The following is a 13,178-nucleotide window of genomic DNA, read 5'->3' on the forward strand; positions in this document are numbered from 1 at the left end:
GTTAGAAGGCAGCCACAGATTACCCTGGAACAGTCTGGAAAACAATAATAAATAATGCTTTAAGATATGAACCTTAGTGGGCAATAAAAGTGATAGAACAGCAAAAGATTAAGAAACTACAGAAGAACTGCAGACGTAGCTGCAGGAGACAAACTGATCAATCTCAGTCGATCGCATATAAATTTAACCACTCCTATTTCCATTTCACATTTTCAGCTACAGTCACCCTTGTATTACATGGTGTTATACAATTACATGTAATGTATATTGGTTCTAAATATTGGTTGTCGGCCTTTTTGAGCACCAATAGTTGGCATCAGTATCAGCCGTGAAAACACAAGATCTGTCGATCTCTAATGTGCACATACGATCTGGAGACTGCAGGACATGAGAGGTCACAGTCTCTTAAAATGCCTTACGCTTGTTTGTTCATTCTAAGTACTTCACTGATATTGACGGATAATAGTTTGCAAAGCACCAAAACACTCCATGAGTATAGAAACACAGGAAGACAATCAGATACCTGACACTGAGCGTCCGACTCGAACTGCTGACTTGTGAATAAAGTTTCTCCATCCCTGTTCTTCACACACACACGGTCCCTCCATCTGTCTGCTGAGGTGTCAGACAGCCAACAACAGCCGAGCCAGGTCCTCTACCTGTTCTCCCCTCGCCAGATGTTCCGCTTTCTCTGGCTTCTCCCCTCCTTGTTAACCATCAGTACTGAGGGACTGCAGAGTCTTTATATCTCAGGGCCTCTGCAGCATGATAATGACAAGGGCTACCCGTACCATCTGCTCTACAAGCCCCTGATATAACATTTGGTAGCAGATAAAAGACATCAGGCTGTTGGGAAGGTAGGCAGGTTGAAAAATGTGCATGTAATTGTGCACATATAAAGTGAAGTTTCACCGCCACGTTATCAGCTTACCAGGAGTCTTTGCTTTCATTTGCACAACTGAAAGAAATTAAATGTGTCTAAAATTGAATCATTCGTCTAAAAATCCAAAAAAAGGAAAAAGGTTTCTTTCCCTGTAAATTGAAGTTCTTAGTTTGCAAGATCAAGTTGAAACTCCCTTTCCCAACAGAATTTAAATAAGCGTGACTTTCCACACTAAATTATGTATTAAAACATAAAAATCAAAACTGCTAATATTGTTTTTTTTTTAGAATTGTATAAAATGACTATATGTGTTTTCAAATAGGTCATTCCTTTAAAACTCAGAGAATTTCCACCAGAATCTATAGTTACCCCACTTTTAAGTGCTTACATGAGTGTTTGTTCTTTTGGTTTCGGCTCAACACTTTCAGAAGCATTGTTTTCAGCTGTAGCTGGCAGCAGTTTTCAGCCCAAAACCCACTTTATGTCACCGACAAGGCACCAAATAACAGAGGAGTGGCTAAATAGGCCCATATTTGCCATATCAAATCCAGATACAGATGAAAATATGTCAAGTTTGCATTTACATCTTCTTTCTGTTGCCCTAAAGTGACAAAAAAATTGATTAATGTTGGTCTAATGTCAGTTTGTTTGACCTGCACAAGTTGTGTTTCCCACCTTGGTAGATTGAGCTCATATTTATAACAGTAATTACCACTTTTGACCCATCGCATTAACTGTAGAAAAAAAAAGCAGAAGTAGTGTCATGATTAATGTGGTTTAGATTCTTTTCCACCCTAGAAAACATGAACTTTTCAGAGAAGCACAGGATTTATGAAAATGGTCACAAAGTAATTTACTATCTGCACAAACAGTTTTGAACACAAAACCACGCAAATGAAACTGATTAATCCCCAGCCTGTAATTTTGCAGACTAACATTTCAACACTACTGTGTCTTCAGTCAAAGTGGAAAAACCAAAACCAGATGTAGAACTGTCATTGCACAATAGGTTGAACAGGGTTCAAATCTATTAGATGATAAATCCAAAGCAAAAGTTGCCATATTTGTAGTACCAAACCCCCAACTTCACGCCAAAATCAGAGAAACACTCGTAAAGTTACAGAGATAAAAGCCGAAAAAGTATGCGTTGTGCTTTTTAATGGTGATAGGAGACATTAGTGCTGAAATGTTGGGATGTGAATTCTGTGGAGGTTCGATAGAAGATGTGAGCTTTTTCACCACAGAAATATAACTCTGTTTAGGTTCATTACACCACAAAAGATGGCACCACATATTTATGATCATTGTTACTTAACAGTGGTCTGTTTATCTGCCTGGTTAGTAAGCACGTCCAGTAGCTGCAGCTCTGAATGGGCCTCAGGTGGGCTGCTGGTGATCAGAGTGTGATATCAGTCCTGCCTGGCTCTGATAGGTGCCGTGCCGTGCCCTCTGGTCCACTCATGAAAAAATATGCTGCCCTCATCTTCATCTGTCCTGCGTTAATGAGAACACAGTATGGTCATAAGAACGGAGAGTGAAGGATGGTCTTCTGTGTGTGTTTGTGTGTAATACAGTGGTGCTGTCAAACTCAGACTAAGTGTCCCAGAGTTAAAGAGCAGCACACAGGAGACAGAACAGAAGAAGAAACAGTGGTGAGGATGGAGGACTTATGAGCATATTGTAGTTATTAAATCCTTATGGCCGCTCACTACAAATAGCTGCAGGTTTATGGAGATAGAATGGAGCAGTAGTTATTTTAGGTTTGACACATTTTTACAGCAAACTAACCACTAGGGTTGGACCCGAATATCCGAATATCCCCCCGACGTTACAAACCGAGTCGGGCTCCTTCCTCGTCCGTGATCGTCAGCAGGTAGTTGACGTAGCGTTCACTTGTTGTCATAGTTACAGTGATGCTCTGCCGCTATCGTGCAATGCTGCAGAAATCTTTAACAAATCCATGGATCCAGACTGTAAGTCGCATCACTGCCAAAATCCAATCACGTGGTCCTTGAGTTATTTCTGACGTTCCCTGAAAATTTTATCCAAATCCTTCAATCCGTTCTTGAGAATTGTTTCTCACAGATAGATGGAAGAACAAATGTACGAACATCGTCACTTAACTCCGCCTTGTTCCTTTTGCAGAGTAATAATAATATACAAACTTGGTTACAGTGCCATCAATCATAGAACTGAAACAACTAATTTCTTTAAATATTTATTTTACAAAAATGTAAAAAAAACAACCTGGAATTGGTATGTACAGCATTTTTTTCAGATGTCCACAGGTGTTACTGGAAAAAATACTGGAAAAAACTCTCCGTGTTGTGTGAACACAGCCTGCAGTTCAACCAAAAAGTCCTTGAATTTTTGCTACATAATTGTTGGTCACAGCTGAGCAATGAATTACTTCCTGGTTTTGCTGAGAGGTATTGAATTTTTGTTTTCATATAGATTCTGGCTAGTTTAAATAGGTGATTTTTGGCAACTTTTAAAAAAATTAAACAACCGGAATTTTGATGAGATTAAAAAAAATTTGAAAACTCAGATTTATTTATTTTTTTTTAGCCGGAACTGTACATGCACATGAGTTATATATATTTTAAAAAATCAGATAAATGGTGTAATTTTACAGATTTTTCCAAGATAACATGCTTTTCAAACCTACCAGCTGGTTTTGGGGTTCAGTGGGTTAAAATGAAAAAATAAAATATGCACTCATTTAGTTCTAAGGATCAATTTTTTAATCATTGTCACTGTTTTAAAAATAAAATGTGTTTAAATCTCTACATCTGCTGTATTTATGAGGCAACCTACACTGACAAATACTCAATAGATGAAAACCAATCTTCTAAAAATACAAAAGGCAGACAGGACATAATAAACACCCACTTTCTTCCTACAGGAGAGTCCTTTATTATATAAAAGCCTGAACCAATTTAATGTTTCATCCATAATCACAAAGGCTGAATTATATTATAGCTCTCACTGACTCATTCATTAGGTTTTCTAGATAAATATTTAATAGAGCAACAACATGTTCCTATTTTTCTGTAGATTTTCTTTTGTGTGAGGCGGTAGCTCATTTTCTCCTATAGTTTGATGTGAATTAAACACACAGAAACTCATTTAATAGCATGAAATTTATTGACACTATGAGTATCTGTCCTTTGAATGAAATAAGTTTCAACAAGTATCCTTCGCTGGTTTGACCAGTAACATCATTTTTATATTTGAACAAATCAAACTGCACTTTATTTTACTTATAACTTAACCAACAACTGTTATTGTTCAACCACACTTTCCTGTATTTAGTCCAAGATTTCTCTTATTCTGTTCCACCCATTGTTTTTTCTCATTTATTACATAGCCTAAATGGTATGTGCAGCACTTTGCTTTTGTTCAGAACCAGTGTCTCTGTTGTGAGGTTCACAGCACATAAATTAGTTTCACTTGCACGCAGAAATGCTCTGATTGAGTAGGAGCTGATGCTGAGGATTTGATTGCAGGCTTCTTTGTGACTGAAATGTAATTTACAGAGTAGGGTTGCCTTCAGGTCGCACAAAACAAATCATGCAAGTTTATAACTGGCATATAGTATGCGGGATATATGCAGATGAAAAATATGCAGAAACTTAAGCTGCTATTTCAAAATATCACTGTCAGTCAACTTTGAAGGGTGAAACAGTAAAGTTGCATTAAAAATCCTTTAAATAACAAATTCCTGGGATTAACAAGACAAGTAATGAGTAATGGGAGTAATCTCACTGGATTATTTCTACAAATCTACTCTGAAACTCTCTAAATACATATGACAGGTTTGGATGAACCCAGTAAGAAATTAATCTTGGGATCAGAGGTCGAGGTCAGGCAGTAGACAGATGCTGCTGTGGTCCTATATGACACTTTCCTCCTTCTCCCTGCATAAAACACTGTGTGGTGTCAGTGTTGTTTAAGGTATTTTATTACTAATCCCAGTGACACACCACACACGTGTGTTTTCTGTCTTTTCGGCCTCACACGGTGCAGCCGCTGTGTGTTGTGACAACCTTGCACTTCCACTGATCCTGCATTTATCCACTTTAGTGTTGAGTTTGACAGCTGGCACTGTAAGGTCTTCAAAATAAAAGTCCCTCAAACCTGTTTTTAAAAAAAAAAAAAAAAAAGCACTATAAAATGTCAGGTAAACTGTCAGCTGATGAAAGTCATAAAAATTTGAATTGAGTGAACATTTGGAGACGTGTGATGTGAATATATTTTGGGCTTTGGCTCAAAATGAGGCTGGTCCAGTACTTTGGAGTGCAGTAACAGCTTCTGAATGGCCAGCCATGATATTTGAATATTTATGTTCCCCAGAAAATCAATCCTGCAGACTTAGGTGAGCCTCGGACAGCATTTGCTTTTCTTCTGCATGCTAGCACAGACTTGTTCAGATACATCCTGAAATAAATACGCAATCAAACCCACAGTGGTAACATTAACAGATGCACTGAAAATACTCGATCCTCTGAACTTTCATGAGTCTGTGGCAAATGAACAGACTGCTGCTCCTCCTTATTCCAATTTATAACTAAAAACAGTTTATGTGATATCTGTAGCCTCTGTAGCTAATTTCAGAACACCCCTGATAACAGATGAAGGCATGAAAAAATAAAAAAATAGCAACTCTCCATCTGTAGCCTGGAGTTAAGCTAGTGGTATATAATGAAATGACTGTACACGAAGAACTAACCAAAGCCTACAAATAAACAAACAGAGCTGTCAGGTCATTGTGTTTGAGGAGCTTAAGAAGAAGAGGAGGTAGAGGGGTTACTGTCAACGTCAAGGTTATTGGCACAGGAAATCAGGAGGCATGAAGCGGCTTAATGGATCAGTGTGTGGCTATTGCAAGGAGCATGTGAGAAAAGGGGGGATATGGATGGAGAAAGAGGTTAGACGTAGACAGAAATCTGGATGGAAATCTACTATAGTGTAAATAGCAGAGTAGCCAAGAAAGTGCAAATACCAGAGAGAGCAGCATTGTTACTCACATTTAAGCCTCGGAGGAAAAGGCACCTGAAAACACACTAACATCAATATCAAAGAAGGCTGACAACACCAGCTTCTTAGTTAACACAAATTCATCTCATTATTCCCCCTCGTTGGAATGAATCCCCTCACACAAGCCAATCAGCAACACCAGAACTTCATCAGTGCATCCAAACAGGCCGACAGAAACTCGAATCTTAAAGAAACCATAGATCAGGTGACCTGTATCAGACTGACCTAAAAATCGGTCGGACTCATCGCCCTGTTGCTGCTGTTGTTGTGGTGATCTGTGGCTGACCGGCGGTGAAGGGTTCAAGCCAGGATCACCTTTCTCTCAGCTTCCGTCTCAGTATAACTCCACTCCAGCTCTGTGTCAGCGTGGCTCAGCCAAGCAACACAAAAGCTTTAAACGGGGGGATACAGATCCAGTTTTCCAGCCACTGCTGAGTTTCGAGTTCCTGTCACCGCTGCCCAGATCCAGATAGCCGTGACACCGGTTCACATTACAGCACGTGAAGAGGGAGCAGAGATTTTTTTTCTTTCCTCCTCTTGTTTGCTCGGTAAACTTACACATGAGGGAGCTTTGTACACAGTATCTCGTATTTGCGGTCTTGTCTGGGGATCAGGTGTTTCTGCTTGGTTTCATATTTACAGTACAGGATTACCCCTGCTCGCTGACCCTCCTCAGCCCGCTTGTCAAACTGAACACGCTGCATTTTTTGAGGATAATCTGGACTGAAATCCCGACCGTTTGCACAGTGACGCTACACGATGAATAAAAAAACTGCACACAATTCACAGCGTTTCAGTGATGTGTTGGACAGATCCTCTTATTACCCCTCTGTGCTCTCCACTGAAGTAGATCGATAATGCTTTTGGCATGTCAGTATTTTCACACGTACACGAAGAGCGTGGGCCTGAGCAGAGCACGTGCTTATTGATTAATCAATAAGGGGCTGGGGGTGCGTAGCTGTTAGACTACAACTAATCACATCAGTGGAACTTGGTAACAATGTTCTCTCAGTGTTAATGTGAGGGTGCTTTCAAAGGAAGCGTTTTGTTATGGGTGATTTCTATCGTGTTATGTGCAACAAATTGTGGTGTAGATGTCATTTGTCTTCTCGGAGCATTAAAACCAGTTGCTTAACATTGCTCTGACCTGTTGGGTCATGGAATCAGGACCTCAGGGGGTGTCTTGTTGTGTCTGGCACTTTGATGTTGGCAGTAGGTCCTGGGGGTTGCAGGGTGGGGCGTCCATGGATCATATATGTTCCACTACATCATGTGGATGCTCAGCCAGATTGAGATCTGAGGGGGGTTTTATGGCTTTTCAGTGCTTTGGGCTCTTTGTCCTGTTGTTCCTGAGCAGTTTTTGCAGCCACTGGGAGAGGCCACTAGTGCAGAATGTCTAGGTGAGCGGTATGCGTCAAAGTAACATCCACACACATTCCAGGACCCAACGTTTTCCAGCAGAACATTGCATCGTAATGAGATGATCAATCTTACTTTTTCGCCTATCAGGGGTTTTAATGTTGTGGATGATCTCCTTTTTTTTCTATGCCCACATTTATCACTTGAAACATTCTCCTCTGAAAACCAACAGAATATAATTTTCACATTTTCACACATTTGGCCTCATACCAGTAGATTGCACAGAAGTAAATAACAGCTGGCCATTAGCTCAACTATTAAAGTGAAGCTCCGTCAGCAATTCTAGCTATTGTATAAACTGTTATTCTTTTTATTGCATGATATGTAGAATCTGAAGATGGGCTAGAGCCATGTTACTCCTTTTAAGAATACACAATCTCAGTGTAGCAGAGACAATAACCTCTGTTGGGGGCACTTAGACTTAGAGTACAGGCAAATATTGGAGCCAGTTTTCAGGACTTTTTCTCTGTCCTGGGCTTGGTGGCACTCTGGAGGTCTGAACAGGACTTTTGAAATGTAAAAAAAATGGAACCAAAACAAAAAGGTGAGATTTTCTTTCCGACCTACTGCACATTCATTTATACCTGCTTGTTCATCTCTTACCTTTGATATCTTTGCGTCTGTCCCAGCTCAGTGATTTTTATAAAGAACTGAGCTGCAGTGATGCAATCAGTTATTGTGAGCTTTATTCTCTGACACCTTTGCAGTCTCATGACTCCTTTCTAAACAAGGCGATCTTTCTCCTTTTTTTTCTCCATCTATCTTTGTCTCTGTCTGCTTCTCATTCACTCACCTAAATGCACACACACACACACACACACACACACACACACACACACACACACACACACACACACACACACACACACACACACACACACACACACACACACACACACACACACACACACACACTCTAAATGACAGTGCTTGCAATGTTGCATAACTTTGGCTCACAAAAAAGTCCGACTAATCTTTATTTATTTCAGCAACTGTGAGTCATATAATAATAAGTGAGAACGAGCTGCACACAGGCAGCAGTTAGAAATGGTTTCACATGCTGGAGACAGAACTGGCTCAGGTACAGTCAGTCTGGTAAAAAGGGTTTTTGCAGAAGTCCACATCATGAGCTGGATTTGGTAAATTGTGTCCCTGTTAAAACGTTCCACATGTCATTTCACAGGTTTTTCCCAGCGCATGCCGGGATGACTTCCAGAAACGCTGGCTAGGAATAAACGCTTTAAAACAACGAATAAATGCTTGCGCTGTGATCTGAACAATATTTTCCACTTGCCTTTCTGTTCTGTGTGTGATTTGCTGCTCACTTGTGAACATCATCGGACTCCAATTCCTGACATGACAGATTTGAACCTGTTACCTCTTTTTCTGTGTGTGTATCAGGTACAACAGCCAAACACGTGGTGTTCCTGGCAGGAAACACAGCGAAGCATGGCCTCCGCTGCAAAGCCTGCAAGATGAGCCTCCACCATAAATGCGAGAATGGAGTCGGGCAGCAGCGCTGTATGGGAAAACTGGTGAGCTGCACCACGCAGAAGGCAGGATTTAGACAGTAGATTCTTCACTTTGCTCTTAACAGTTTGGGAGACTCTGAGCCTCAGGAATATAATTACTGATGTCATTATGATAGCAACCAAAACAGAGAGAGTTGGCTGTCTGACCGTTTCCCACCAGAATGTGCTTATTCAGAAATCACACTCTATGTGTGAGTGTGTTGGTACATCTGTGACCACCATCCATCCTCGTCATCGTCCTCATCGATCTGTCATCACTCTGTCTGTGTTAGATAATAGTAATGCAGCTCTCCATGTGCAAAACTGCTGACCTCCTCCTCACCTCCCTCAAATTCTGCTGTGCTGCCATCGGCATAAACCATTAAATCAGGATACATGCGATTGGCCTCCAGCACCTTTGTAACCACTATTAAAAAGCCACATATGGCAGATTAGTGACATGTTTGACATTCACCGTCTCAGTCTTCATGTCTCTTTTTAAACATGAAAGTCAAGCCTTGGTCTTTTATGGAGCTAAAAGGAGCAGATCAATTATCACATTGTGAATAAATTAGTTGCAGTTTTTATATCAATGGAAGTAATGGATTATGAAAGGTTTCAAGTATATAAACAATGGGAAAGTTGGCAATATTGATTGGTGATAATAACACTGAATAAATAATTTTATGGCTCTGACATATTCTGTTGATACCAGTCTTTTCACTTCTCAGGGCCACCCAGTGGACTGACAAAAAGAAATTGAATCTCTTTCTCAAATGCTTTTTTTAACAGAGTGCAAAAATCTGAATTCTTCTGAAGAATGATTGTCTGAAAATGTGAATGATCATTCCTATTCTGTCTCACCCTCTTTATTTATCTTCAAGGGTGTGACTTCTGCCTTTGTAGTGTGTTCAAAGCGTGCTTCATCATTAAAGGATAAGAATAGAGTCGCAGCCTTTTATATTCTTAGTTACCTTTTTAAAAACTGCACTGGAACCTCTTGGTCAACCTAAATTAACCAGATTTTATTTACTTTTTTTATCTTTAATTTTTAGAAAAGCTGCAACATTTCATGCAAATTTATAGATGGGGTGTCAATGATTTTTTTTTTGCAATTTCGTACACTTATCTGAAGTATCTGAAATGCACCTGTGATGTCTCTTCAGTGCTTTAATTTCAGTACTTGGGCTGTTTCATATGAGCACTTTCTGTACTACTACTTAAAAAATACTCTGGCAGCAAACAAAACAAAAGAAAAACTGTAAAATGTTGAGAATAACTATTTTAAATGAACATCATAATTTTCTAGGTTTAAATGTACCTACATAACGATATATATATCATGACAAAAAACTGTATTTTAACAGAGCATCAGTGTGTTAGATATTTTACACCTATGAAAACATAATAATTTAACATTTTTGTTGTGGAAAACTCTATAATCTTATAAGATATCTTTCATTAAGCAAACAAATCTATCTAAAATTAAATAACCAATGTTTCTTTTTCTGTTAATTGTCTCAAATTCTTTGTTTTTTAATATTCATGGTACAAAATGTAAATGGAATAGTTTACTCTATGAAATAAAAAGGAAATATTTGTGAAGTTACGATAAATTTGAGAATGTGTCTTAACAGTATTTTGATGTCAAAAATTTTAATTTTGTTAAAAACCTTGGAAGCTTTATGGTTATTCAGTTACAAATTTAAAATTTTATATTACATTTGATGTTTAAATTCACAGTCTATTTGAATTATTCTGTTGACATTACTGTGTATTTGAAAAATAAAGAAATCTTTCAGGAAAGGAAACATGCTCTAAAAAAACAGTTTTTCATTTTACAGTTTAGGAGAGTTCGTCTAAGAGTAGGAACATTATTAGCCCGCATTTTAGTGTTATTACATTGCAGATTCGAAGTAACTTAAAAATAACAATCTAAGATCTCAACCCTGGTTACTGTCATTTTCCAAATCTCTGAAAAAGTGTGTTCCTCCCTGAAACACACTGTCTCGTGGTTTGGTCCTTGTAATTGTGTGATAACAGTTGTGACTGGGAGCTTTGGCATGATTCTAAATCTTTATCATCATCTGTGGACTGCATCAAAATGACACCCTTTGGTTGGGGAGTGGGTCTGCCAGGGTGGTCTGGGTGTTTTTACTGGGGAGGGTTTGGCCATAATCGCAAAAACAACTGCCAAGAAGCATTTTCACTTGTGTAGCGGTCCAGCAAACTGGCAGACAAGACTGAACTGGGACTCTTTAGTCATTCGCTCACATCCCACACTGAGGAGAGACAGACCAGAGGTCACGTTTTGTGTCATTTTCAACCTCTCCTGTCTTGTCCTTTCACAGTATTTGACTACACTTTCACTGAGGAAATTTGGCTGATAAAAGAAATCTGGAAAAAATCAGATTAAATAAAGCTAATAAACGTCATATAAAAATGATGGGGAACAGTACAGGCCGTCTTCCTCCTTCCCCTTTGTGACGTCTTTCCACTAGATGCCTGAGGGATGAGGCTCGGAGATATGATCAGCTCTCAGGAGTGGAAAATGAGGTTGAGAGGTCAAGCATAAAAAGGGAAGTTTCCCCAGTGGAGTACAGCTCTAAACTCAGCTAACTCTAAACTTGGACACTTCTGCAGCCATGCTTGTTTCTCTTGGCCTGAGAACCCTTCAGAGGAAAGCAATTTGCCTCATCTTATGACTCTTTGTTGAACATGAAATCATTTTTTCAGTAAGTTTCTGAATCTCCTCATACGGTGATAATGACTCCTTAACAACCGCAGTTGATAAATCAGTAATATAACCCAATTACACCTGAATTCTTCACTTCAGTTTCACCTACAACACAGTTAATATTGCTTTATTTACTTTATAGTAATAGGACTGATTGGGTTTTCAAAACATCTACAGCATTTTGCAGGTACAGTACGCCACACAGTTTTTGTTTACAATTCGAATACAACTGACATTTCCAGCAGATTTGCCAGTTTGCATCAAACCTGATTAATAATCAATATGTGACAGTAAATCTGTGAGTCACTGCTTCAACCTGAGCTAACAGAACAGCAGCAGTGCACGTATCAAATATTGCACAAGACCTGCTGCAATTTAAAAGTGGTTTGACTGATTCAGAACGTTACTCACAGTAAATACAGTGATTCACTCATCAACTTTTGATGAGCGTCGCTCGTTGCAAACATAAATAATAAGAGGTTTCCTTAACAAAACAGACTGCAGCTCCTACAGGTCACTTGTTCGCAGCTTTATCCAGATGTTTTCTCCAGCCTTTTGTGTTTCCTCGGTGCTAACAGCCAGACAAATCACTGCTTTTGTCAAAATGTGTTTAGCTTCTCAAAGAGACAAAATCAGTGAATGCATTTGCTTTGTGCACAATCATTCCCAGCTTTAGATGAGGTTCCACTAATCTGTGAAATTATCTCAGAGCGCCCGACCTCTTAAAATTGGTAACAGGAAAACAGATTTATCAAGATGGATTCCTGCTGGAGGTGAAGAACATGTTAATTATGTACAATAGTAATTAAGTTACCGATTTCCCAGGTAAGCAAACAAACTGGTGCCCACAGCCATGACAAATGAATAGGACTGTATAAATTAATGAATATCATTAATTAGTTTGTGTTCGGAGGGGCATTGAATTGAATCCTCAGAAACAGAAATAATTTATTTTAAAAGAAAAAAACAAAAACAATACAACAACACACAGCTGTATCAATCTATTCACTGATGTTTTTCTCATTTCTTGCCCTTCCTTGATGTGGCTTATTGCTGTACTTAGTTGTAGCTTTGCTGCGTGCTGAGGAGGGGTCTCAACCCTCATCTTATACAACCATACTGTGCTTTTATTATGTTTTAAGGGAAACTTATTTCCTCCCCTTAGAAGGTATGATGTTGTAGGAAACACCTTTAGTTTGAAAGAGCCACAGACTCTGAAACTGCAGGGAAGGGGAAGGTTTAAGGATTCGTCCACCATGTTGGACCATTATTCTTAGGCTTAAGTTTCATATTTACTTGCTGTTTTGGTTAGGTTTATGAAAATGTCATGCTTTGAGGTAAAACTGACTTTGACCCAATGTTAGCTACATGGTAGAGGCCTAAGAACCAAAACAGTTTGATTTGATTTTGGAAAATACCAAAGTTTTGGGTTGAAATATGACCTTTAAACAATATGTTTGAAGCTTCTCCTCCATTTTCTGGGCAGGTTGACAAGTCTCTCCCTATCTGATTTATGATTTGTTGCCTGAAAACAGACAAAGATATCTTGACTAGTAATTTTCTTGTGTTTAGCCTCAAAATGTAAGAA

The 13,178-nt window shown here is 39.0% G+C and overlaps 2 protein-coding genes across 3 annotated transcripts in view; one reads left to right on the forward strand and one right to left on the reverse strand.

The window, feature by feature from the left end:
* tonsl (tonsoku-like, DNA repair protein) overlaps positions 1-13,178 on the reverse strand; it is a 317,986-nt gene that overhangs the window by 242,564 nt on the left and 62,244 nt on the right. The window lies entirely within an intron of this gene.
* The window catches only part of stac (SH3 and cysteine rich domain), a 37,527-nt gene that overhangs the window by 3,647 nt on the left and 20,702 nt on the right, over positions 1-13,178 (forward strand). For both annotated transcript variants that reach the window (XM_023284496.3, XM_023284498.3), the window contains one exon: positions 8,744-8,877. In XM_023284496.3, coding sequence (XP_023140264.2) covers positions 8,744-8,877 — 134 coding nt within the window. The remainder of the gene's footprint in view (positions 1-8,743; positions 8,878-13,178) is intronic.

This window comes from Amphiprion ocellaris, chromosome 20 (genome assembly GCF_022539595.1).
Source record: "Amphiprion ocellaris isolate individual 3 ecotype Okinawa chromosome 20, ASM2253959v1, whole genome shotgun sequence".
In the NCBI taxonomy this organism is placed as follows: domain Eukaryota; kingdom Metazoa; phylum Chordata; class Actinopteri; family Pomacentridae; genus Amphiprion; species Amphiprion ocellaris.